Genomic DNA, 26,919 nt, shown 5'->3' with positions numbered 1-26,919 from the left:
TGGCAAATGCCATCCTCGATCCTTGGGCTTGAGCAGGCATTTCTCCTTTTTTCTTTTTTTTTTTTTTTAAATCAGTTAGATACCATATCCAGCAGAAATACATTCCTTGTTGTTAGCCCGTTCTTTAACAGCAAAATATTTGACCAATGCAACATTTTTCTACTGGGGTATTAATGGAAACCTTATTACAGCTCCTATTATGTATTTAAACTATTTGCCAATTTCTTCTCAGCATGTGAAAACCCTTATTTGTGAGCAATGTGCTTCGCACACTGGGAGTATCCCGAGGAAAGCAGTTACTGCATACACCGTGGTTACACTGTAACGTCCTCCAAAGTATAAAAGCATTAGACAAAACAGATGAGAGTAGCTTTTCTTGCTGCCAGAGTCTGCAAAGAGTTACCCTCTAAAACCAGCTGTACCAAAGGCTGACCTTTCTTAAAGGAACTCAGTCACATTCCAGTTGGCAACACAGTGATTTTATCAAAACACCTCCTGTTTTCAGAATGAATCTCATGAAATTTTGCTGAATTTGCTTTAATTTAAATCTTCGCTGGTAGTATAGTTTCTCTGTCAGGAAATAGAAAATATTGAATCATTTGTTCTTTATGATGGAAAAGGCAAGGAACGGATTTGCACATATCTGTGATGCCTCCTGAAGTTTTATGGACATTTATTTTTCTTTAAAAATACCTAGCAGATGGCCCGCAAGTTTCCAGAAACGATCACAAAAGTTGAGCTTATAGGTCAAACCATCCTCTCTGAATATTAACAATGGAATAGCTGTTATTTGAAAACTAAAAAACCACAGCCCTATTGAAATATTCCACTATAAAAAAAAAAAAAAAAAACAGGCAAATTAAAATGTGCTAACACCTCCTTAGAATTCAAACCCTTCAAAGAAAGAGTGGAAAAATCCTAAAACCAGACTAAGGGACAGGAAAAGATGATTAGGGTTATTAAAAAAAAAAAAAAGTTCAAGAACAGTTGTTCAAACACCTTTTGAAGCCTTGAAGCCAGGATATGGAACAAAATGGGAAATAAAATGCCCATTCTAGAACACAGCACAACCCTCTTTCTAGCTAATCACATGAGCAATGTCTGTATACAAAACTCAGGAAATCAGGCTAAAAAAAATGAGAGCATTTATGACTTCTGTAATGGCAAAGAAATGCCTCAAACCAAAAAAACATATTAAATTAGCAATCATTTGCACCAAACAACTAAAGCAATATTTTAGAAGTCAAGTTCAAAATGTTTCTTCGTGTTTTGAAAGTGTTTTGGATGATCAAGCTCTGCAATTCAGTTAGAGAAACAACTTCACAAAGCTTCTCAGTTCATCAGAAACTGTGCTTGGGTGGAAGGTCACAGACTGTTCCACACCCAGCTATGTGATTCATCTCAGACCCACTAGGAAATAGAAAGTTTTTTGTTTTGTTTTCTTATCCTTATCTTCAGCGCTTAGCATTTCACAATGTACAATATATGCTCAACTAGAGCGAAGTTATTCTTTATTGTGCTAGCTTTCAGCTGCGGGGAGGGAAGCTCCGTCATCATGACTAAACATCATTTTACTGGGGTAGTCTGCACTACAAACTGCCCCGCAAAGCAAGGCACAAACACGTTTCCATCTTTCGTTGGAGCTGAACCTTTCTGGGTAACTTTCTTACAGCTCCTTCCTTCTCCTGTTGAAGCCTTGACCTTCCTTTAAGAATTTCTCCATTAGTTGTCCCAGTGAAGGGACCAGAAAGGACAGCTCTGTAAAGGAGGCTGCATGATGGGACCTTCCTGCATATAGGGAAATACCTCAAACCAGAAGCGATAAGAATCAAAATTTTTTTCTGAGGGCTCAGCTGAAGCCACAAGTTGGTTCAACGTCCCGAGCTGGCCGGGAGGTGTGGCACCCCTCCTCAACTCGATGGCAATGCTTGGAATGGAGAAGTGACCGATGCAGCCCAGAAGAGGCTGTATTCAGCTGGGCTCTGCCATTACAGATCTGACATCTTAATGACAGGTTGGGCTCCAACGCTCCTGCATGAAAACATTCTTTTGGAAATTAAAAAAATCTTTTGATGCTTTGAATTTTTCCCCCCAAAATAATCTTCGTAATTTTCTAGAAAGTTATATCACTGCCATACAGTTTTATGAGCTATTTCAAAAGTCTACCTAAGGTATCACTTACTATTCATTTCTATGGTAATTCTAAAAGTTTCCATGGGACTTTATTAAATTCTTGTAGAATCTTACTATTCTTGTTCCTATTAAATTTCATAGCATTTTTCCACAGGGGTTTGCAGTCTGTTAAAGCAAAAGCCTGGAGTCAGTATAATCTAATTTGGACATTCTGATGAATGAATTTAAAGGGAAAAATTGAGTCATCATTAATTTATAACACATTGCCAGACTTAACAGTAAATACCGATCACCACAGCTTTGGAAATATCTATCACAAAGCTTATGCTCCAAGTCTTTTACTAACTGGTTTGCTATCACAAACAAGCAATGTCAACAATTACACGCTGACGTAAACAGCTAAGTATTTGAAATGGATTCCAAGCCCTTATTCTTGAAAAGATGATTTTAAAAGACCAAAAACTTAGCTTCTTCCCCCAAATATTCTTATATAAAAAATAAACAACAGCAACAGAAGCAACCAAACAAAATAGTTCTGTATCATCTAATTAGAAAGCAGAAGCTTTAGTCTGAAACAAACATATTTTATGACTATCCAGGATGAACAAACAAATTGGGGCACAGAGCTAATAACTTATGCCAGCATCGCTCCATGCATCAAGGATCTTATATGCACATGGGAAGGTATTACAAAAATTAGGCTAATGTACCAGAAAGAATGAGTTTGATCTTCCATTACAGCATTATTCTAGCACCATGGCTTTGCATTTCAGGCAACTTCATGACAAATCCCTTCTCTAAGACCCTAGATAAGTGTACCTGCTGATCAGAATTCACCTTGCTTATGTTGGACTGCGGACCTTTTGAAAAAAATGGAGCAGATGAGTCAAGTCGTATTTCCTCTATGCTTGATACCTTTCGTGCAAATGGCTTTACATTTGATGAGAGTATGGAAAATATTTTTCAGCCTCTCTGATCAGGTTGTTTACAGTCTTTTAATCATCTCCGTCCCTCCTTCAAGCAACTTCATGGGTTTCTCTTTCCCAGCGTAGGAGCATCATCAGGGGACTGATCCAATGCATCTCAAACAGCAGGTGGGAAGATGCTATGAAAACACTGCAGCAGGCAGCAAGGGAATGCAGGATTCCCATTCTGAACTGACTACTTCAAGAAGTGAAGGAAAAATTAATATTCATTCCTTATTACTGATATTAACAATAAAGCAGCTAGCTAAAGGCCAATTTATAGGGCTAACTTGTAATCTGCTTTGTGGACGTCACAGAAGGGCAGCTACCTTCAGCAAAATAACCCAGGAATGCAGTGACCTGTAGCAAAAGTGATAAGCTTTTGATGTTGAACATATATTCAAATAAATATAATCACTGCAAAGCAATAAGAAATGGTGAACTGGAAGTTCTGCTACTCAAAAATCCCGTATGGATTCTGCTCTCCATTTCACAAAGAGTTCACTGGTTGAGTAGGAACTGCACAATTCTTTTCTGAGTTTTTTGGATATGTATAAATGTATCTCAATATATATAATAAAATTAACTTTTCACTTATGTAATATAGAAGCTCAGTGAATCTAACAATTCCGTACTTCGCACATTCTCCACATTCAGTGTATATTTTGTGGACGAACCTCTAAGACACAAACCCTAGCAATACATTAGCATAACAACAGTATATTAATAACATCAATGCCATAATAAAACAATAATAGCTTAAGAAACATCAATATTTTGTCACCCACGGATCTTCCATGGAAAAGAATGCTAATATAAATGCCACTGATAAAAGCATGACTTTATTCTTCTGTCACACACAAAATATCACTACCATATAATTAATGCCAGTAAACTCACGGGCTCTACTTGCGCATTGCTTTTATTCTCTTCGGGAGGAAATAATTCCAATGGTTTCCATCATGTGCAAGTCAGTTTTGCAATGAGTCTTCAATCCCAAAAAAAAAAAAAAAAAGAAAGAAAGAAAGAAATGCAGCACTTAAAAATTCATTAAATACTATGTTTTCAGTCCAGACTCCTACAACAAAAGGCAGGGAATTCCATTTCCATGATTTTCCTCTGCAGCTTCTGGAGTTCTACTGCATTTCCTTTAACACACAGAACCAAACTTTATAAACAGTTTTATGGATCAAATGCACCATATGCAGTGACATTATAATGCTTTCTGGTTTTGTTATTTTTTTCTCAATATCCAGTTTTTTGTTGTTTTTTTTTTTTTCCCCCAATGACTACCAAGAATTACGCTGACATATTGAGCTGACTGATCATCAGTTGGCTGATATGCTGACCCTGCTTCGAGCAGGGAGGTTGGACTCTGATTTCTCCAAGCCTCTTCCAGTCTCAACAATTCTGTGAGTCTGGGGTTCAAGGTCAGCAGACAGCAGGTGAAACGTTTTCATTCTGTCACTCCACAAGATACCGGAATCACTCCTGTCCCAGCATTATGCATAGCCTCGGCAGCCCCCATTCAAGAAAAATGAACACAAACTGAATCAAGCACAGAAAATCATTACTAAGATGAATGGGAAAGGCAGGCCTTATCTTCCACAAGAAAACTGAATGAACTTAGGTTCAGCCTAGCAAACAGGAGCCTGAAAAGGTTTATGATTGATTGTCTGAAGTACATTAAAGAGCTAAATACTGTGAATGTCTATTTAAGCTAAATGGCAGCATTAAATTAACAACAAACTGTCCATGTGTATTAACCATTCTTGAAAAAAAATGCGCCAGAAAATAGTAGAAAGGTCCTATGAAGGCTTTAAATAGCATTTCCATCTGCCAGCAATTCTGGCAGTACCAAAGCCAAAAGCTCATTACATTTAATATGGAGTTCACTGAATTTTGACATTTTTGTGAGGTCTGTCTGTCTTCAAACTAAATGCTGGGGAAGACAATGCAATTTTTCAATGTGCTTTAACTTCCATAGAATTTCACACTGTAATGGGATATGACACTTCAGAAATTTCTCTATCCATGTCTTTCTCAAATGCAATACACACAGTTTGAAACTATTAGCTATAACAACAAGTAAGCAATTTGCTTTCCAGCAACTCAGGATAGAATTCTTCAAAATTTAATGCGAGGAAAAACTTCAAAACTCTCAGAACTGTCTATACTAAAAAAAGAAAGGCAGGCCCAGAGGCATGCAGTTCTTGGAAAAAAGCAATTAACAACTTAGAAATTACAGTTCCTAAATCTTTCTAAGGACGCGTGACAAATCTTTACAGCACTAAAGCAGTGATTGATACCTCACATAAAGCCCCCTATTAACGACTGGAAAGACCAACAAATTGCTTGTCTATTAGGTCAGAAAATTCAAGGCAACAGCTTGTATGTTCTCTGTTAAAAGAGATGAAGAAAACATGACCAAATTAACTAACCTGAACAGGCAAAACTTGCTTTCTAAAACTCGGTGTTCCCTGGCCTCCCTGTTCATTATACATCTCAGCTACAAAAAGGTGGGGCGAAGTTTGAAAACCCCTTGGTCTCAGCCCTTGAGAGATGTTTAGCTGCTGATGTGTCGGCGTGCCAGACTTTGAGCTGCAAAAGTCAACCTGGTAGGTAGGAAGCACAGACATTATGCACCTCATAAAATCCTTTAGTCAGGGCATTCCATACAGAAGATTTTGAGTCACTGGCTTCCTGACTTTCAGGACTTGTTAAGAACAGAAAAGCGTACTCGATGGATCACTGCTGTGATGAAAGGTCTGTGACTCCAGGCAGATGGCTCATGCCTTTTCAAAAACAGCTTTGTGTACAACCTCTTCTTCCCCAGCACAGTGTCCATGTGGACACACACACATGATGTTTGGTGGAGCATCACGTGCAGAGGCGTGTAGACTACGGTGAGACACTTGTTTGTTTGCTGAAGAAAAAGCAACAGAGCCTCTCTTAATTCTTCACAACTGAAAAAAAAAAATCTTTAAAGTAATTTTAAATAGGGAAAAAAAAGATTACTCCCACTTTTTAGAAAAACAGTCTCTGAGGATCTGCTTTGAAACACTGATAGCACAAGTAGTTGGACGTTTTTCCATTTTATCCTGCCTTTTACAGGGTAACAATTACTACATTATCTCTGGAGAGGGCACAAGTCTCCCTACAATTCACATTTTAGTTCTGATTTTTATCACTCCCTCTTATGAAGTCTTAACCTCACTATGGGAATGGAAATACATCACCGACCTCAAGGGAGTCAGTCTGAGGCAGTTTTGTGTACATAAATTATTTCTAGAACATGTGTGTAAGACACACAAAAGTTTGTAACACTTAAATCTTTAATTACTCTTACTGCAGGTTACAGTGATCACTCTCTTAATAAAGTGGTGAACTTCTGACAGGCTTTAAACAAATTGCTCTTGCGTGGTGGAACTGATCACATCTAGCAACAGCCGCGCAGGTAAATCGCCGTTCTGGCTAAGTAGCAAAAGTGATGGCAGCTACCTTGTCAGCCTTCTTTTGAGAGCTCCTGGGGGAAAAGGGGAAAAGGATCAAGGTAGGTTCAGTTGTCAGTGCTCGCTTCTGTACCTCTTTACTGTTTTAATTTTGATGCTCAACAGATTTTTCTGAGAGTCTGTTGGATACCTGAGCTGACTTAACAGGATAATTAACTCGCTTAGACTTCAGTTTTCGGATAAAAGAATTTTAATTTGAAGGTGACTGCATTTATGTGCCCAAGTATATTCCCATGCCTTTTTTTCTGTGTAATTCTCCTGTCACTTACTGAAATTTACTTCTTGAAAAATATACTGACATATTTCAGATGAAGGATCTGGCTCCATCCTATTTCATTTGACGGGAAGTCATTCAAAAATGTTGCTGGAAGTGGACGGGTCCCAGCGGCTCCCTGAGCTAACACCAGGTCTAAGCAGCAGCCATGGACACGCTGGCTGGTTGTCATCGCACTTTTCCTCACAAATATTAAGCCAAATATTACTATATGCTTTAAGTTCTTCTTCACCATCAACAGATCCTGAATATTAAATAACTTACTACTACCTCCTACAAGTTGAGGAAAACTCCCTTGGAGTTTCCTGGCATCCTGGATGGAGCCCAGTTGAAGACTTCAGCTCCAGCTTCACTAAACCGACATTTTAGCCATCCACTTTCTTTAGCTCAAAGACAAATTATGGTCAGAAACAATTCAAAGACCATAGCTATAATGCACATGTAATCCTCAGTAACATGTAACAAATAAATACGATGATTCTTAATTAACTTAGATTCTAAGATTTACTGACATCTTGCAAACATTAACTAGTTATTCTTGTACTAAACTGTATGGAACAACTAAGAGAAATGATGTACGAGCCTTGTCTCAGCAACGTACAAGAACTTCCCATTATACATAAATGGAATCATCTGGGACTGCATCATCCTAAATACTAAAATAAATGCAAAACTAACACTGTCATCAAGATGTAGCTCTACATTTGGCTATATCAACATGTGCCGTATTCTACTTAGAATTAACAGCTCCTCTCCTTTCAGATTTACCAAACTCTGGTCTTAGATGAAACAGACTTATTTCAAAGGTACCAGTTACGGAATATTACTTTACAAAGGTAGACTGTCAACTTTTCTGTAACTTCCCAAGTTGATTTAAGGATTAATACACCAAGTTGTGACTTGAGTCAAAAAAAAGATGAAAAGCTACTTTAGCTAAATATTATTCTCATTTACTGTATTAACACAAAACTTTACATAAGTTCATATTCAAATGATCAAAGCTGATGCTGCCTCTATCTTCTATTTTAGCACCATCATTTTAGTTTATATTAGTCACATCGCTTAAGGCTAAACTTAAGGCATCACTGTGTTAAACAACAATGAAGAATCCATTCAATATAGAGAGACCTCTGTAACATAATTTAAACTTACTCTTACACAATATTGTAAATTACTTTTGTTTTATAACTTAAAAATTGTAAAATTCATGCAGCTTATAACCCGTATTGATATTATTCTTATGTTAATATAATATTGAACATCTTAAAATGCAACAGGATGCAGAGAAACCCACTTGTGCTACTTCCCTTCAGTGGAATTAAGTTCTTTGTAACTAAGTCAGATCAACCCCAAACATAAATTTTAGTATCCACACAATTTAGAAATTTAAGACAGGTTCAGTAGGGCAAAATGGTTTAAAGTAAATTTAGTACTGAAATATATTTTCCATAGAACAGACTAACATTTCCTTGAAGGTCTGCAAAAGGCATTTTATGACCCATTAGGAATCAAATACAATATTTGTGGCATGAACGCATATACTGTAACATTTATCGAGACTATTTATCTGAGATAAAACACATAGGATACGAAATGTGAAAGCCATTATAATATTTTGTCCCCATCTATTTACCTGGCCAGGATACACTATTGAATTTCACAACTTGTTTATGACGGAGTCATGGGAATATGGCAATTGCATAAGTAATACCCCAAGTCAAAATGCAAAGCTGTAACCACTGAAAAAGTACAATTGCTTTTTATAACAGTTCTTAATCTGCTCTTTCCTCACCACTGAAATATAACACGTTAACCATTTATTGATCTTTGATGTCATCATGTGAGCTTTAAAATGAAAAGGCATGGGCTTCAACAAAAACTCTGTTCCATAACAATTTAATGCAGTTGGCCTTTCTTGTAATATAGTTATACTTTACAAAGTAAGTGTTTGTGATGTCAGATACCAAGTGTTAGAGTCACAGCAGATACAAAAGGAAGGAGAGACACCATAGATCACAATCATTGGTTTGCCTTGTGCAATGAGAAGTAACACTAAATAGAAAATACTAAGATACACCTAAGAAATTCCACCTTTTTTGGAACCGATGCTTAAAATACACATACCAGTAGTGAAATTAGTTTTCAACTTGCAACTACACCATAGTATATGCACATCTCGTAGCCAAATCCCTTCAAGCTCGGCTTGCTGGAACCTACATACACAAGTGACTAAACTGACAAGCATGAAATCCATTTGGGTGCACGAGTCTCCCTGCCTCATGCAGACAAACAGGTGGTGACGCTCACAAATATAAGGTGATATCTGTGTGTATGAACCAGGTTGAGCTTTTTGGCAGAAATCAGTGCTGCAGGAAACATCACCAGAGATGCAACATGGCAGACTGTAATCACAGACACAGAGTGGTGAGATCGGAGCAGGAAACCTCCACATAACCACCTCCCTCGGCCTTTTGTGAAGGCAGAGGGTGTAACAGCCTGCGGATGACATTTTGTCCGCACCAAGAACCTGCCTGTGCTAATACTGAAGTCACACGCTTTCATTTCTGCTGCCTTTTCTTTCCAACTGCACCAGTTTTGCTACAATACCGTAATCAGATAAACTGCTGAGTCATTCAGGACGCACTGCTGACTCATGACTGTTGCAGTTTCTTTGCAGGAAAGACTTGACAAAGTGTTTTGGATAAGTAGTTGCAGATGAATTAAAACTTTCTATCCCCGTTCTTCTCACATAACAATGATGATAACATTTAAATGCCTAACTACCTTCTTGCTTGCCTGAAAGCTCAGTGATAGACTTAGTTGCTAACATGAAAAAAGGGGAAATGTATTCAGCATATTCTCAAACACCAGTCTTCTAAAAAAAGAACAGGTGAGAGAAATGTCACAGCTTTAGAAAGAAAAGTGTTAAGTCTTACAGCAGGAAGCAACCAATGTCTATCGTGTACTTGGTGTCAGAATTTCACCACCATTTGGAAAGCTGGACCGGCAATGCCAATCGCTGGTCATCAGGTCCCAGCATTTATTCAAGAGGCCACCTTCGCCATGATGCTCTCCCCCAATACTGTAGTCGACGTTCTACATCCTACTCGATATTTCCACCACAGAAGTAATGGGACATATGTTTTGCAGTTACAGTGAGAACAATGTGTGGAGAGACAGGACTCTCAGACGATGCAGTGCCAAATACTTTTCTGTTCCATGATGTGGCCCCACTGATTTCAAGATGTGGCTTTAGGGATGAAAGAAAGAATGGAAATACGACTACATCGCAGGCCAGTTTTTGAATGAAGAGACAGAACACAGCGGAGTATAACAAACATTGTGAGTAACATATAATTATGTTTTAAAGCAGAACTATGGATCAAAATACTTATTAATGGAACCCCTGAATTTATTAATTTCACTAAAGAGGTAAGCCACTAAACTGTCTTCGAAGTGGTGTTAATATAAAGGTCAGTCAGTCATTAGCAGCATAAAGTATCCTCCTGCACCTTGGAGAATTCAGATAGTTAGTAATGGATGTTAAAAGACAACCCAGCATTGTTTTAGCACATTTTAGTTGAAAATTGGAATATTCTTTACATAGAAATGTAGCATATTAAAACGCTAACCTTTTCACTATAGAAAATGCCAGTACTACATTACACAAGAACAGAAACATTTTTTTTAATGTGTCTTTGTAAATGTTGGCTAACACCAAGCAAGGATAGACACTCAACAAATACTGCAATAAAAAAAAATATATTTTACCCTACTTATGGCAGCTGTAAGGGATTCAAAACTCCCTCAGACAAGCTCCACCTGTGGAAAGCCAAACAGTACAGGGAAGAGGCAGCTGGGAAGCTAGATTTTTTTCTTTCATGGAAAGTTTTAATCAGAGACAAAAACATTTTATTAAAATCGGGAGGGGGGGGTCTGTATAAAACATGTTTTGGATTATCAGAATTGAGAACATTTGGATGTTTTCATATTCTAAGAAAAAAATGTACCAACAAAAGTTGTTACTCCCCCTTCCCAAAAGTACTATTTAATTGAAAAGCCATTTTCTTTCCAGAAAAAAAAAAAAAAAAGTTTTGACGAAAAACGTCCTACTTGCAACTACTAGTTTTAATGTTCAGACTAAGAGTCTGGAAACCACTGACACTGATAAATTTGCTAGTAGTAGCAGAGCAACGCTGCAAGCTTCCTGCAATCCCCACCTCCCTTCAGGGACCCAGAAATAGCTGCTGAAGTCCCACGGTGGGTTTTGCTGACTCAGGAGGAATGCGATTAGACCGGGAAGAAAATGCACTGACAAGTCATTTCTCAGATAGGTTTTGCTCTCAGGATTGCAGGTGAGGAGTGCCCTCTCGGAGAGGCCTTTGGCTCATAGGAAATTCAGCCACGCCGCCGAGGTAATAGCAGCTGTCCTCGTTAACCGACTCTTAATCCACGAGTACAAAGTAATTTGTATTCCGCTTGTAGGGATTAATCTAGGCCAAAGCAAGAGTTTCTAGTGAGCCTGCTGCATAAGAAAATCTCAAATACCGAAAGGAAAGCTTGCGAACAAGAACATGGCTTAACGTATCTTCTCCTGGTTTTCACAGCCTTACTGTGGAGTTCTACATTTACAGCACTAAAAAAGTATTTGTGTCAACAGAGGAAAGGGAGAATTTAGTTAGTGAACCAACGGTCTGGACACACAACACCATTTATCTGCAAAATGTATGAAGCTTTTTACCAACAAATTAATGAAGAAGAACATCTCTTACAACTCCTTGTGCAGTTAAGCCTCTCCACAATGCTTGGGTACTGCACATGTAATTGCTACAGACCAGTCCTGGGCCGCAAATAATTCACGTTAGCACAATTCATTTTCCCTTAACCCATTTTCCCTTATACCAATGTTTCCCTCAACACACAATGAGAACGGAACTTGTTTTTCCATGTCCCTCAAGTTATCTTTTCTAACCCAGAACTTTTGTAAAAGACACTAACCATTACTGCTATTAGCAGATCCCATATTTATAATGTCTAAACCCTTATATTTCAAAAGATTCTTATGACTATTTTGACATGCTGCCATGGTTTGCCACAGGCCTTTAAAATACAGAAGGCAGAATGCCCTTAAGCTAAAAAAAGTGCCTTTTCTTTATGCCATTAACTTGTACTCAGGCTGAGCTGAGTTACAAATTGTTTAAAAGTGACATTTCTTTTTTTCTTTTTTTTTTTTTTTTTGCTTGAATTGCTCAGGAAAATTTAGGAACACGGGACTGGAAGGGTTCTCCTGAGTCATCAGATGCAGTCTGTAGGCACCGTGTTATATAACCCTTTTCAAAGTATTGAGCTCTACCTTAAAAGCAGCCATTCTTTTTCTGAATCCCCTACCTACCTCACTCACAGCTTGTTCCAGAACCTCAGATAATTCATGAACCTTCTTCTGATTTCCAGCCAGAATATATTAATGGCCAGTTTTAGACCCTTTTTTTTTCCATAAACAAATACTGCTCTTTAGCTTAAAAAGCTCTTTTTTATGTCTTGCATTTCTTCCCTCATCTCTCAGTTTTTCTCCTTCTATGTTGAACAAGACAAGTCTTTTTTAGATCCTTATGCTACAATGTGTTCTTAAGTGTCCAGTCAAAAGCCACTGAAATCAGTCTCAATTTTCCAGAAGCTTTTAGCTAAATCCAAAGGGGGTGGAGGTGTCCTGAAAGTTAAGTTACAGGCTACAATACCACACAAAGATTGGTACAATTGTATCATCCACGGACTTCCATGAATACAATTAACATACTCCTGGGAAAAGAAATGTGAAAAATACAACACCAAAATGGGAAAGAAAAGAAAAAAAAAAAACAGGATATAATTACATTTGGTGAGTCAGCATGATTTTGATGCAAAAAACGCAAAAGGAACATTAGCTTACATACTAGAAAAAGCTCCTTAATGATGAGATTAGTTAAGAGTCTAGAAACTAGGAAACTGTGAACATCTAAAAGTCAGTAACACAAAGTGTTGGATGAACAAACTAGCATTGAGCTGAGTGAAAGAATTTTAATTCTACGTCTTTTCTCTCTCTTTTTCCTCAGGGTGTTAGTTTTTGGGTGATTTTGGCGTGCAGTTTTTTGGTTTGGTTTTTGTTTGTATTCTACTCAGTAAATTTCATTATAAATTCTACCCTGAACTTTTCCCTGTAAAGGAATTTCAAGATGATAGATCTGAGAGGCGCCACATCTCTGTCTCGCACAGCGAACACATCTGATGCCCTGGAGCGGGGAGAGGAGCCTCAGCACTGCTCCACCATTCCTCATCTAAGTCCATTGCCGAGAAGCACTGGAGAAAAGAAGTGAGATCAAGGGAATCAGTGCATTTGCCATCCTGAAAGGTGAATACTGATCAACGGCATTTATGAATGATTTAGTATTCAGAGTGCATTTGGGACTCTCTTGTCATGTCATCTATCATGGGCACACAGAAAGAAAGACACAAACTAGAAAATTAATCCTTTACATCTAGCTTTATCAAGTACAATGTGTCACCGCCGTGGCTCAGCCGAACTTTATAAAATACATTCTGAAGCCACCACAGTACGTCAGCAGCAATACCTTCTACCCAGGAAGAAACCTGTGTAAACATTACATTCCACAGACCAGCTTAGGCCAAGGGTAAGGTTGGTACCCCTCCTTTGACACATACCCACTTTTCTTCCCTCCTTGGGTCATCTGAATTCTAAAGTGATGGACTACCTTTTAAGAATATAGAGTAATTTCTACTTAAAATAGAGCTAGGAGTATATTATAGGAGCCTTTAAGGCCGCCATGTCGTGCATGGCTTTCAAGACCAATGACAGGCCAAAGGAGCAGCTGCTAATGTAGCTGTTCAGTTACTGGGTTTAAAATTTCAACCAAGTTTTATCTGTTACTGCTCCCTTTTGTTATAGTAACAACTTATGATGTCTGTAGTCTCTGTCTTCTGACAAGAAATAAAGTTTCTTTTTCTAACTTTCTGGACACAACAGTGTTACTACGGAAAATGTTCTCTGCCCATATACGAAATTCCCTCCATGTCAGAGCTCACTCATGAATGCTATTGAGAGAAATTAATACTCTGATCTGTACTTCCTGAAGGGAGATAGCTCAATATGTCTATTATATTTGAAATTAATGCACATACCAGCTACATGCATTAATTAATATTCCTCACTGTGTTTTGTAGAAATATGTTTTATAAATGAGAAGAAGAAAAGGTGCTTTGGAGGGTACCACCTACCAATGCAGCTAAAAGCAGCCAGCTCATGGACTCGGTTCCTTCTATCTTGTTGGGCTGGTGAAAGGAAGGGCAAGGTTTGCCCTGTTAGGAATGTTACTGTCCAACAAAGGCGATAGCTAACAACCACAAGGACCGAGACATAATAACGGATTTCTCAAGAGAAGACAGCATAACCTTTGGGCTAAGCAGACCACCACTTACGATGGCACAGAAATTCCCTTTTTATACCCACTGTTAGCCTTCTGAGACTGCCAGAAAGAGTGGCTGGTTTTTATGACATGGGTAACAGTTCATTTAGACCTGAAACTCAAGACTCCAAAACTTACTTCACAGGCATAGCTTCCTTTTCTAACAGGGAGCAGACTGCTTTTTTATGAGCCTTCCTCCACGTTAACTGCTTTTTCAGTCTTTCAAGCGATTGCATGGGTAGAGTTGGCAAGGAGGCAAATACTGAGCATGACCGGCTGCGTGAGTAAGGGGCAAGGGCAGCTCTCCCTCTGCTCCTGTCACCACCTCTGAAGCAATCACACGAACGAGTCAAGCACAGAGCACAGCCCAACACGACCGTGACCTACAAGAAGTACATCACAGCAGGCAGCACCACGCCCAGATGCACTGCTGGCCCTGGTGAGACGTATGGGTGGGTCAGCACAGGGTTTGCAGATGGGGCAACAAGGGGATGATGCTTGCTGAAAGGAAGGGAGGTGGCGTGGGGCAGCTGGTACGTGCACGGAAAGGCAACAGCCTTGTTTCGGACACTGCACAGCTGCGACCCAAGTCAGAAGCAAGGCAGCACCTTTGCCATAGCATTGGCTGAACCAGTCCTGGCTCCTGGCATTTGCACCCTGTTGGACATTGCACTGTTTTGGCATCACCAGTCCCACTAACTTTCTTCTCCATCAGGCATCCAAGCAGCCCAAGCTACCCGGTGAAACATGGAAAACTAGCAAGAGCTGCTGGGAAGAGAGCAGGCAGACCTTACCACGAGGATTCTCTTCCCTCTTACACTGTGACTACAACTCAATCCCTGTGCAGATGCACGGGAGGGTAGCACACAGTCTGCTACACACTCCGTGGGACAGTCAGGACAGCTCCCAGTTCAAGCACTGGCTGTGCTCCTTTCAGGAACCAGGGAGCCTACCCCTTGCAACAGGCCTGCCACGTCCTAAAGCCTCCAAGAAACTCATTTTCAAATTGCAGCTGCTGCTAACCGCACAGCAGCAAGACCACTAAGGCACAAAGACTGTCCGAGCACATTTGCCAGCCCTACCACTTTCCGAATGCCAAAAGCTGGCAAGCACATACAGGAATCATCAGGCAGCCATCAAGCGATCGTGTCTTTGGGTTGCCCTGCCCTGTGATGGACTTGTATTGCTAGCATTCGAGAAAAGTTCAAGAGATGGACTTTGAAATAGCTTGAAACCTAAATATAAAGGCATGTGAACGAACACGAAGATGTAGAAAACAGATTCTAGCCACTCAGAAATTATAAACGCCCAGCTGTATGTATGGTCTACTAGCTGGAAATCACATTTGAGTGGTACACAGCTTCATCACAACCACGGGCAATCATGATTTTCTCACCAGTTTACTTGCTTCCTGCCTTCCTCCAGCTACAGTTACACTGGTACACAACGCAGCGAGCAGAGAGCACACAGCAGCGCAGAGAGCAAGAGCTCTAGCCCAGGATACATCCTGCTACCACCCTTTTTAATTACTATTTGCAGTTCAAGGCTGCACAGATTACCTCCACCCACACAAGGTAATTTGAACACTTTTATTTCGTATAACTATGTACTGACATGATGTTAACAGTTGCAATTTCAAGGAGTAAAATCCTTAGAACTTCAGTTAGAGATCAAGCAGAAAATCTCAGATCTTTCCCTCTGGTTTCACAGAATATGAGAGCGTGAAAACAACATCTGGAGGTCCATCTAGACCCCCCTCCTTCTGGTTGGAACTGGGGAGCCCTTTTCAAAGGGATTCTTAGTTGCCACGTTCTGAAACTGCATTATCATTAAAATCAGAATAGAAAATTGTCTGTTATTATCCAGAATTAAATGAGAATGGACTGTTTTGTGCACCACCGAGTGTAACTGAGAGGCTGTCCATCGTAACACAAAGCAAAACAAGCTTGTTATCCGATGATACTATTATCAATATTCAGCACGGTCCTGTATGAAAAATTATCTATACAATATACTTACAAATAATATGCTGCATGAGCTGACAGACAGACAAAACTCAGCTGTTAATTCCATACAGTAAGCTTAGATAGGCTTATTTGCTTTGGTCCGTTTAACCAGAGAGGGAACACAAAGTAATGTAAGTCAATGAGAATTACAACTACAACTGACCAGAATGCCAAACTGCAACAAAAATACAGCTTCTGCTTTCAGGAAACTCTGAACTAGAAGTAACATGTTGCCAAGAGAACGGTGAAAGAAGTAAAATTAATGCATTATTATAGAACTAATATCACACACAGTAATACTAAGTGATGAGAGGTGAGCTGGGAGCAAGTCACCTCTTTGGTTCCTACTGAGATATGATTTCCTTTCAGTTAGACTCCAGGCCAGAATTTCAGGGAAGGTGAATTGCTGTTGCTACACTGAAGTCATTACTTTAAATTCACTGAAATGCCCGCTTTCAGGCTGTGGCTTTTAATACGCTCCAACTTGCTTTGTTCCAACCAGACTGGGTAGGAAATCTGGGTTTCAGTGCAAAGGTACAGACCTGATTCTCCTCTCTGCACAGGTTTTACCCTTCCCTGACTTTTCAAGAATTCACACTGGTAAGTGAATCAGTCTTTCGCATTAAAACGAGGCTTTTTCATTTACTTCTTTTAACTCCCACTTTAGGTCCGTCCATCATGGTTTAAGAAAGCCCTGTTATGGAGACTGTGGACTAGCCCATGCCTACCACGAGTGGGCTGGCTGCCAGCTCATCTATACTGACGCAGCCTGGTAGAGACACTAAAATGAAGGTAAATGGTTCCTTATTTGTAAATCAGTACCGTAAAAGGAGTTCGGATTTTTAATAGTTACTCTGGTGCTACAACTGATAAAGTTAAATTCTTAACATTTCTACAGTTAAGAATGTTTAATGCCTTAAAATAAAAATGAAAGTATACAAAAATTAGAATAATGTCTAAGAACTAGAAACTGCTGGTTTGCATGTTGTCAAAAAATGCATAAGTATGCTTTTGAAGTGTACTTTTCCTGCAAATAAATGCAATGCAAATACTGGGTCCCATAAGGCCTGGTTTATAGCCCTTACCCTAAAAAGCAGTCCTAAGGATTAGCATAGTTAGGTACGTACTGTAATGTAGCCTGTTGTATATTCATTCGCAATGGGTATAATTCTCTTCTTAGAGATATTATGAAACCCAACAACAGCCCTTGTATGTAAATGGAGAGTTCCACTAGCTTGTGTTTAAAGGTATCTATAATTACAAATAATTGACACGTATGAAATATTTACATATTTTAAAAGTGCTGATTGTACTATAAGCCACCATAATATATATTATTTCGAAACATAAAACATCTTAGGAAAATTTAAAAAAAATAAATCCTTTACATTTTAACTTTCATACTCCTCAGCAATTTTTTTTGTAAATACATTCATTTTCAAAAAGTATGTCACTAGTAACATTAGAAAGAATTTCTGAATGCCCATCAGACAAAATTAACACTACTTCTCCCTGGACTACAATAGGCTTTTCCTGTTTTGTCAAGATCTAAAAGTTTTACATTTCCAGGCAAAGAGTAGCTAATCCTTTACTAGCACTTGATAATATTTTAAGCTGTGTTAGGATACTCAAATATAACATATATGCATTTTATTGAATGAAATCCAACATAATATCCAGGTCCCAAGAATCCTGTAACTGCAGAAAGAAGTCCCTGCTTAAAGAATGTAATCAGAAACAATGCCACATATAATTTAATCAATTGCTGGAGCAAGAGCCTGAGAGTTGTGACAGGGATTTTGTCCCTGACTATGCAGCTTGCTATGATCTGGAGAATCATCGTACCTTGTTACATTTCATTTTTTAGACCATCATGTTCAAGATACTAATGTTTCTTATTTTGGAAAGTATTTTGAAAATCTCATATAAAATAAACTGATTAAATATAGCTTTATGAATTCTAATTTAAATATCCATTTAATCTTATGTAAAACCTTATTTTTTTTTATTTTTTTTTTACTGTGAGGGTGGTTGAACACTGGAACAAGTTGCTCAGACAGGCTGAAGAATCTCCATCCTTGAAGATGTTCAAAACACAAGTGGAGAAGGTTCTGAGCAAATGCATTCTGGTTGATCCTGCTTTGAGATGGACTAGATGATCTAAGAAGGTTTTTCTCCAATATCCATTATTCTGTGATTCTCTAATAAATGTATGTATTTTTGAAACACTTTGGTGTATTATGTTTTTTGCACATAAACATAGAAAAATGGACGTGGAGGCACTTGGACTTCTAGCTTCAGGTTCTCCACCCTCACAAGTATTGACCTTATGTAATTAATCCTTTTCATAAATAGATCAGGCTCCATATTTCCCCTCATTAGTAAGGAAGAAGTCTTTTAGTTTTCTGAATTGTTATCTGTCCTTGCATGGTTCCAGAGTTATTACTATAACCATTCAGAGTTACTGCTTCTCATTGTGCTGCCCTCATGAATAGCCCAGCTATACAGAGGATGTTTTGTGAGTGGCAAATACTGAGACCCAAAATGAGTCCATGATTAAAAAAAACAGAAAACATAGTATTGCTTAACATACAAATATACACAAGTACACCTTAAAACCCTGCATATTTTCATATTAGTAGATATTGCTAGCTCAGTGCAATTTTAATAGCACAAAATTTCAGGGAAATATATCAATTAGCTTACTAATATGCTGTAATATACCATGATCGCTGAATATTATATATACTTCATATGTAAATAATACTGAATTTGTCAGGTGTTTCCTCTTAAGAGAATTTTTCAGTTATTTCAGTGTTTTCTTTTTATACGTATATATGTATATTTCTTTCAGTGGTTTCTTTATAAGGATTCTTATGCAGCTTGTCCAGATAGCACTGATAAAACTTAATCCAACTTCCTTTAATTGGCACTGTCCAAGTTTCAAGTCCCACGTTGCATTACAACTTCTAACATTCTTAGGTATTCACACAACTCCATTTTTTGCTTAACAGAACAAAGCACTTGAGTTATCTACTTCACACTTCTGTTTCTACCCACATAAAAATGAGACCAAAACCCAATGTGTCTTGCCATGGATTCTTACCTGATGTTCAAGATATACAGGAATATAAGAAAATAACACTTGTCATTTGCTCCCACTTAATGTATATGATGACTTCCTAAATCTGTTGAAAACTGTTGTGCTGCCAATTTTGAGAGAGAGTTCCCATATGAAATTTATTTCTACATGATCTACACTTTCCCACATGTAGATCCCTTTTTTTTTTTTAATCACTAGTCAAAGTTAGCAGGTCTTCTGGTTTTAAAAGGACCGTTCGGGTACCTTTCTATTATCTATGACCACATGTCAGGTGGAAGAACAGCATTTGCAAACAAGAGGGAGCAGAACATGGAAAGATGTTATTTTTAGTGTCTTTGGGAGGTACTGGCAAAGAACCAATGTGTTCAGCCAAAGACAAAGCTATCTTAATTTTCAATATAAGAAAAGACACAACAATGATTAGCTTCAGTCTTGTTGTCAGACATGGTTCAGTTTCATAAAATGAAATTGTAAATGACAAAACAGGATGGCAAGAGGAACCAGAAAAGGAGAGGTGAACAGCTGTGGAAGGCACTCAAAATCATAAAGGTCAAAAGAACACTTCCGTTCATTTCCATGTTCTTTGAGTGAGGTCCTACATAACCATTTATGTTCCAGACCAAGTATGTGTTCTGGTAAAGCATCCTATATAATGGCTGTTATGTGGCTGTGACAATAATTCACGGAAAACATACCTTTGCTGACTCACACCAGAAGCCAATTCTGAGCCACTTCTATCTGGTAAGTCTTACTCACTACCAGGTTTTCTTCTTGCTCTTTTCAATGACTGCTGTTACAGAACATTGCTTGTACTGGTTTAGGGAAACACTGTTTTGACAGCGAAGTCTCCTCTAGCAGGGTAATTTCCGTACTTTCTTTTTTTCTGACATTCATATACACTATCTCTGTTCCTTCTCCTACGACACACCATCCCATGCCTTCATTCTTAAAGCAGTTTTTCTCCATTGCTTTTTCTCACGTGATGTCAAGCTGACTGCAATCAGTTGATTCTCATACTTGCACGGAAATCTGTTAAAACCAATAAATCACAGGAATCAGCTCGCAGAACCAGAGCACACACTATACCTAATATGAAATATTTCCCATCGAAATTAACTGACAAGCACCTATGTACTAAGCAACGGGACTTACTTATATTCTAAGTCCAGATAGATAATGACACATATACACAACTGCACCATATGGATTCCCATATGAAGTATTAACCATGACAGATATTTATGTCTTCTTCCATGCATCTTAGTTGGCATCTATTTTTCCACACGCTGTTGGTCAAAGTTTCATTTTTTCCCCTTCCCAGAATGAAGCAAAATTACATTGGCCATACTTACGAAAACAGAATCTGTTCTGTTTGTGGGAAGTAAAAATGGGTTTCAGGACAGCTGCTATAAAACATCCTTTCAACACCCAAAAGGTTCTCTTCTGTGGCATTTGGTGTACGCTAACAAATAACATCACTGTGTTTTGTATACATTATTGTTTGCTTCATTATACTGTGTCATTTCAGATTCTGTTTCAAATGCTTCCTCTTGATGATAGGTAATTGCATGTTATAAGATCCAAAGAAGAGTTTGGAGGAAGACATTAATTCAGCATCAGAATCAAATGATCACAACTACTTGTTTGCTTTCAAAGACAGCACGGCACAGTGCAAAACATTTTGGGCTTTTTACTTCTTGCCACAAAATATATAAATCGATTATTAAAAAAACTGGTGCTTTCCTAGTTTCCTTTCATGTTCATCTATTCTCTGATTTTTAGGCATTATCTCTATGGTAAAGACTTCCTCATCTTATTTGGCAACTCCTATATGACTTATCTTTGATAATCTTCCTGACAGCTTCCCTGGAGTATTCTAGCTCTTTCGGCCCCAAGAGCCGCACAGCATCACAGCACCAAACCCTAGGAAGTCCGTCATGCACCAAACCCTAGGAAGTCCGTCATGCACCAAACCCTAGGAAGTCCGTCATGCACCAAACCCTAGGAAGTCCGTCATGCTGCCTATCACCCAGGCACGACAGTGGTGTCATAAGTGACTCTCCTCTTCCTGCTGTAGATACTCACCATTTCCTGCCAGCTCTTCCTTCATGAACTCACTAAAACTTTCTTTCATTTTTACCCTGACTGACGTTTTTTTGTGTGTTCTGGTCATCCTTCCTTCTTTGGTTGGAGACAGATATTGTGTTACTGTACTCCCTGCTTCACATCCAGTTGCTGGTACTAAAATATTCTTTTTTTTTTTGTGCAGCCAAGGCTTCACACAGCTTTCTCCTTGCATTCACCTTTGGTTCCTTGTCCTTCTCTCCTTCCTCTCACTCACACCTTGTTTTCACCCTTCTCTCATTTAATTTTAATACCTCCCTGCCACCTAATACAGGATTTCTCTCGACTCCTTTGTTTTCCAAATTATCGTCTCCCATCATTTGGCTTACTCTTGAAGACACAATGCAGTCCTTTACAGTGACTCTTCTTAGAGCTTGCTGCCAAAATGCACTATTAGACTGTATGCTCCTAGGGGGAAGTGCATCAGTGACTGCACAATATCTACAGCATTTCCATAGTACTGGACAGACTGACTAAACAATCAATAACAAATCAATGGCACAGCTATGATAACAGTATTTTAGCTTTCTGAAATATAATAGTTTCGTTTTTAAGTTTATTCAATCTGAGAGATAATTCCTGTAATTAAAGTAGTGGAAACCAGAGCATCAACCAAACCCAAAGAAGTGTTCAAATGTGACGTATACCACTTGGAATGTCTCCCTTGCTTGCATTACTCTCTTGGGATGGGAAATAGGAGAAGGCAGCAAAACAATAAGAGTAATGCATAATCACATATTTAGCAAAAACATTCAGTTTAGAATTAGTAATTTGTGTTGCAAAATCCAGATTTTTGTAATTTCATTTTATACTAAAGATATTGACTTTTAAAGACAATTAAAATTGGTAAATATTTATTTCCAGAAAATCTCTCACCAGAGATTTTTTTCAAAAAATCGGTAATAAATTTAATTATTACTATTTTTTCCAGAAGACTCAGAGATATGCTGCATGACTTGACTAGTTACATTAGAGACCTGATGGACAAATGAAGGTCAGTTGGATTTTTTAAAAAACTTAAAACCTTATCTTCTGCTAAACGGCAGGGAAACACACTGAAACCACAATTAACTTTTCCCGTATTTGACAATCGCAAAAGCCCTCTTTTTGCTCCTCACTATTGACTCACACACCACTGCATCCCAAGAGACTGTGTACTCTAAAACAAGGAATGAGTAATCAGGAAAAAGATGTTTCCCCTCTTCAAAGTATTTACTAAAGCATTCATCTTTTCAAAACTCCCAAACTAATATTTGTTTGGGTTGTAAATCTTACAGCAACACTATTGACAGCATTAACATAATCTAAACACCGTGCAATGTAAACACACTTTTCAAAAATATAGACCACCAGCTCACGGATATTTCTTCCAACATGGTGCAAGGTTGGTTGTTCTAATTTTAGTCGTCTGAGAGCAGAAGAGCACCAAAGCCCAGAAAGAACTGTCTGATTATTAGACCTGTCTTGAAAGAGAAGACGTATATTCTTCTACAGCTTGGGATGGGACATTCTTTAATTCATTCAAGACATCTTTGGAGTGAGCTGATACTACAAGGACAGGCAACAATTTCAGAGAAGGGATATTAAAGAGCATATCTGAAAAATGACTCACGGGGCTTGACTGCCATTTCGTTTACTGCTGAAGAAAGCAGCAAAACAGTAGGTGTAATAAAACAGGTTCTAAAGAGAAATATATTAAAATGTCTACTCATCTACTTACTGAAGGAATATTTTGTTCAATGAGAACCATGAAGAGGTGATTTGCTAATGTAAAAATAAAATTCAGTTTACTATAAGACACCATAATGTATTTCTCAAGATGAAACCATGGGGTGTAATTTTTAAGTAATGAATTTATTATGAATTAAGAAATTTTTGCTGTACTAATTGTTAAAATGTCTAAAGGCATGGGTAGTTTACAGTATTTCTTAATCCTTTCAACATTTTACTCTTCAATATCAAGTCTCAAAAATCCAAATATTGACGGCAAATTGGCAAGCAGAGAAAAATCCTCCAGCTACTTTAGTTAAGATAACAGGTACGTTTTACATAAGCAGAGTTGCTTGTCCTTACGAATTCAACATTATTGCACCATCCTGTAGACCACATGAACCATAAATGCCTTTAAGCTCCAAACTACTATAAGATAGTTTTTATTGAGCTGTAAGTCAATACTAAACTGGTTAGCTAGCAAGTTCATAATCACCAGAGGTAATATTCACAGTTCAGGAGATTGGGTCAATCAAAACCTATATGTGCATGCGTTATTTCCTACTTTCATGACAAAGGGTGACAACGTTAAAAATATCCAACCAATATCAATATTTCAAGTAAGACTCCTCTCAGTTGGAAGAGTCTTTGGCTCTACCCCACTTGGAACTTGCTGGAATTGAGGGGTCATAAATGAAATTTCACAAATAATTCAGTGCTCCATACCAGCAACATATATTAACCATACTCAAACTTACTATATTATCCTCAATAACGGACTCCAATCTGCTACTCAAATAGTGTGGATGGTGCCAAGTCTCACATTAACATGGAGTGCAATGTTACAAGAAGGACTGAATGCAAAACATGAGAAATGCCAATAAAATTAAGATGAACAAAAGCCACAACCAAGCACAGCGGTCAGCATCGCTCCCAAACTCTGGAGCAATGACTACTAGTTACACATTAGTTATTAAGGTGAAAACATGGAGTCTAAAAGCCAGTAAAAACTACTACAGCAGGATCATTGTGAAGCTAAAACACGAAGAGCTGACCAGAGCAAAGCCCAACTTCACTCCTTCATATCAAGAAACCTAATATTGAGAGGACACTCACGCTTTACCTGGTGAAACAAATCTCTCACAACATATAGCCACGAAACTGCAGGAAAACGCCTTGCTACTTGAGAAACCTCCAGAGAAACGGAGCCCCTTCCTTCATGGAGCGCCTTCATGCAAGAGATGTGCCTCACGGAGGCTACCACGCTGGGCCAGGAGGAGGCCATGGCATCTCCATGTGGGCAGCCCCACGGTGGCAGCACTTGAGGAGGACACCTCTGAGGAGAAGGCCCAGAAGGTTCTGAGGTGGAGGCGGCCGCCAGCTCCATGCTGCATCGGAGGGCTGGCCGCCGCATGCTCCTGCACGAAGACCAAGTGGCGGGAGGTCGGCGGCTTCCATTTCCTGGAGAGGGCCAGCTAATTTGCAAAATGGCTGAAAGGGCGCGGGGAGAAGGCTCGTCATCGCCTGGTTCAGGGCGGGTGCAAAATGGGGCCAGAACCCCGCCGTCCTCCCCGGGGCTGCAACCTTCCTCGGGGGGCGAGGGGGACTGTCGGAAGGAACCCCGCCACCTCCATTTTCCTCGCCGACGGCCGTGGGGTGGGTGGGGCGGCCATGAGGCGCCGAGGGGGCGGGAAGGTGGCGGCCGGGGCTGCCCGAGGCTCCCCGCACACCGCGCCGTGACCTTGGGCGGGCGGCGTGGGCCCGGCCCGCCGCGCCGCCTCTGGTTCCCCCACCACCACCACCACCACCACCCCCCCCTCCATTTTTATTTTTTTATTAATTTATTTATTTATTTATTTTGGCCGCGGAAAGAGTTTGAAGCGCTCCCGGCTCGGAAAGAAGGAGAAAAGGGGCGGGGGGTGAAGGAGGTTGGCGGGGGGGGGGGGGGAAGGAAAGCAAAAGAGGAGGCCGCCCTCCGAACGGCCCCGGGACTTTCCCTGGCGGGGGGTAAGGGGGGAGCCGTGCCGGGGCCCCCCCGGGCGGGCAAGGGGGGCGTCGGGCGAGGCCGGGGAGGGGGGTGCGAGGAGGTGGGTGCCGGCCCCGCCGCGGGGGAGACGCGGCTCTGGGCGCTGTGCGCCCGAGCTGCCGCTGCCGCTGCCGCTGCTGCTGCTGGTGGTGGTTACGCCAGCCCCGCCGCCTGCCTCTCTGCCTCTCCTCGCCTCTGATTCTGCGCACAGCCAGCCCCGAAGCCTGTCATTCTGCAAAACACAGTTTACTCAACAGAGAGAAGGGGGAGCGGGAGAGGTGGAGAGAAGGGGAGACGGCGCGGAGGAGCCCGGTCCCGCACCCCAGCATGGCTTCGGGGGACCTCTACGAGGTAGCGGGGGGCCGCGGGGCGGGCGGGCGGCGGGGGGGGCGCCGCGGAGGGCAGCGTTTGGGAGCCCCCTTAGTTCCCGAAGAGCGGAGGAAATCGCCGAGGGAAGGGCTGGGGTGGGGGGAAAAGGGCTGGCGTGTGTGCCGGGGGGGGGGGGGGAGGGAGGGATGGAGCGGCTGCCCTCCCTTCCTTCTGCCTCTCTCTTTCTCTTTCTCTCTCTCTACTTTCCATCGGGCTCGGTCTTAGCAGGCCTTGCGAGAGGGAAGGAGGAAGGAGTGAAGGAGAGCGAGAGTTAGCGGTAGGATGGGGAGGTGATCGCAGTGCGATGAGCCCGGAGAGTGGAGAAAGTCCAGGTAAAGTCGCAGGCGCTCTGGACGTGCTGAATGTGCAGATTAGTGCGAAAAAATGCGCCCTGGCGCTGCCGGGAGGCGCAGGGATGGAGGCGGCTCCGCGCCCGCCGTGCAAAGTGCAGGAGCCGACGCCAGGTCGCCTCACCTCGCCCCCGGGGGGCGGCGGCCGGGGGCGCGGGGCTTTGCGGGGCTGTACGGGGCCGTGCGGGGCTTTGCGGAGCTCTGCGGGGCGGCCCCGGCCCCGCCAAGTTCGGCGCGGCCCCGCTCCGGCCGGGGGGCGAGGTGGGGTGCCCCCGGCCCGCCGCAGCCCAGGTCGGGGGCAGGAGGGGGAAAGGAGGCTGGCCCCGGCCGGATTTTGGCCTCGGGCACCCAGTTGTAGCGCCCGGACTCCGAGGACGAGTCTGGCCACCCTGAGCGTGCCGGAGAAGAAGGGAGGAAGCAGGGATTAAAAAATGAGAGGGAGCGGACCCCAGGTGTTTTAAATACCCAGCTCCAGCAAATGGAACCGGCGTGGAGCTCTGCCATCCAAGAAGAGCAGAAAGGACTGGACGTCCCACGCCAGATCTTGGTCTAGAGCACCCCGCGGGGCTCCACAATTCCTGGTGACACGGCCACTCGTGCCCTGGGTGTACAGAGTGCGTGGTTCGAGGTCTGGGAGCCGATCAGCTTCCAGCTGGTGCTCAGGCGCTGCCCAGGCATCGGCGTGTGCTTGGGTGTGCAGTAACCGCTGCGGCGGACGTGGTCGGACTTTGAGTCTGGTTGGTGATCTGGTGTAGATTCTTAGAGCAAGAACTGGAGGATCCGGCAGGTTTCATGTAGATGTGTTGTACTTCGTCGCGGTCTTTCAAAGTCCCTGACAAAGGTCATAGTTACGGGATGACACTGCTCTGTTAGGACTTTATTTTACTGAG

The 26,919-nt window shown here is 40.9% G+C and overlaps 2 protein-coding genes across 10 annotated transcripts in view; one reads left to right on the top strand and one right to left on the bottom strand.

The window, feature by feature from the left end:
- The window catches only part of LOC308176580 (uncharacterized protein), a 378,041-nt gene extending 352,846 nt beyond the window's left edge, over positions 1-25,195 (bottom strand). For 8 of the 9 annotated variants that reach the window (XR_013938409.1, XR_013938410.1, XR_013938411.1 and 5 more), the window contains exon 1: positions 24,408-25,194. Coding sequence is in view for 6 of the 9 variants with exons in the window: in XM_080552539.1 (XP_080408665.1) it covers positions 24,408-24,698 (291 nt within the window). In the remaining 3 variants the exon portion in view is untranslated. Of the gene's footprint in view, positions 1-24,407 lie in introns of all 9 variants that reach the window. The other variant, XM_080552538.1, reaches the window with a different exon arrangement.
- Positions 25,196-25,379: 184 nt separating this feature from the next.
- CDYL2 (chromodomain Y like 2) overlaps positions 25,380-26,919 on the top strand; it is a 63,949-nt gene continuing 62,409 nt past the window's right edge. Inside the window, exon 1 of the mRNA XM_080552529.1 lies at positions 25,380-25,661. Within this exon, the coding sequence (XP_080408655.1) occupies positions 25,638-25,661 (24 nt within the window). The 5' untranslated portion in view covers positions 25,380-25,637. The remainder of the gene's footprint in view (positions 25,662-26,919) is intronic.

Source organism: Anser brachyrhynchus (genome assembly GCF_964034855.1).
Source record: "Anser brachyrhynchus genome assembly, chromosome: 12".
NCBI classification, from domain to species: Eukaryota; Metazoa; Chordata; class Aves; order Anseriformes; family Anatidae; genus Anser; species Anser brachyrhynchus.
Note: the sequence above shows the minus strand (reverse complement) of the source record. Positions and strands in the feature narration are given on the sequence as shown.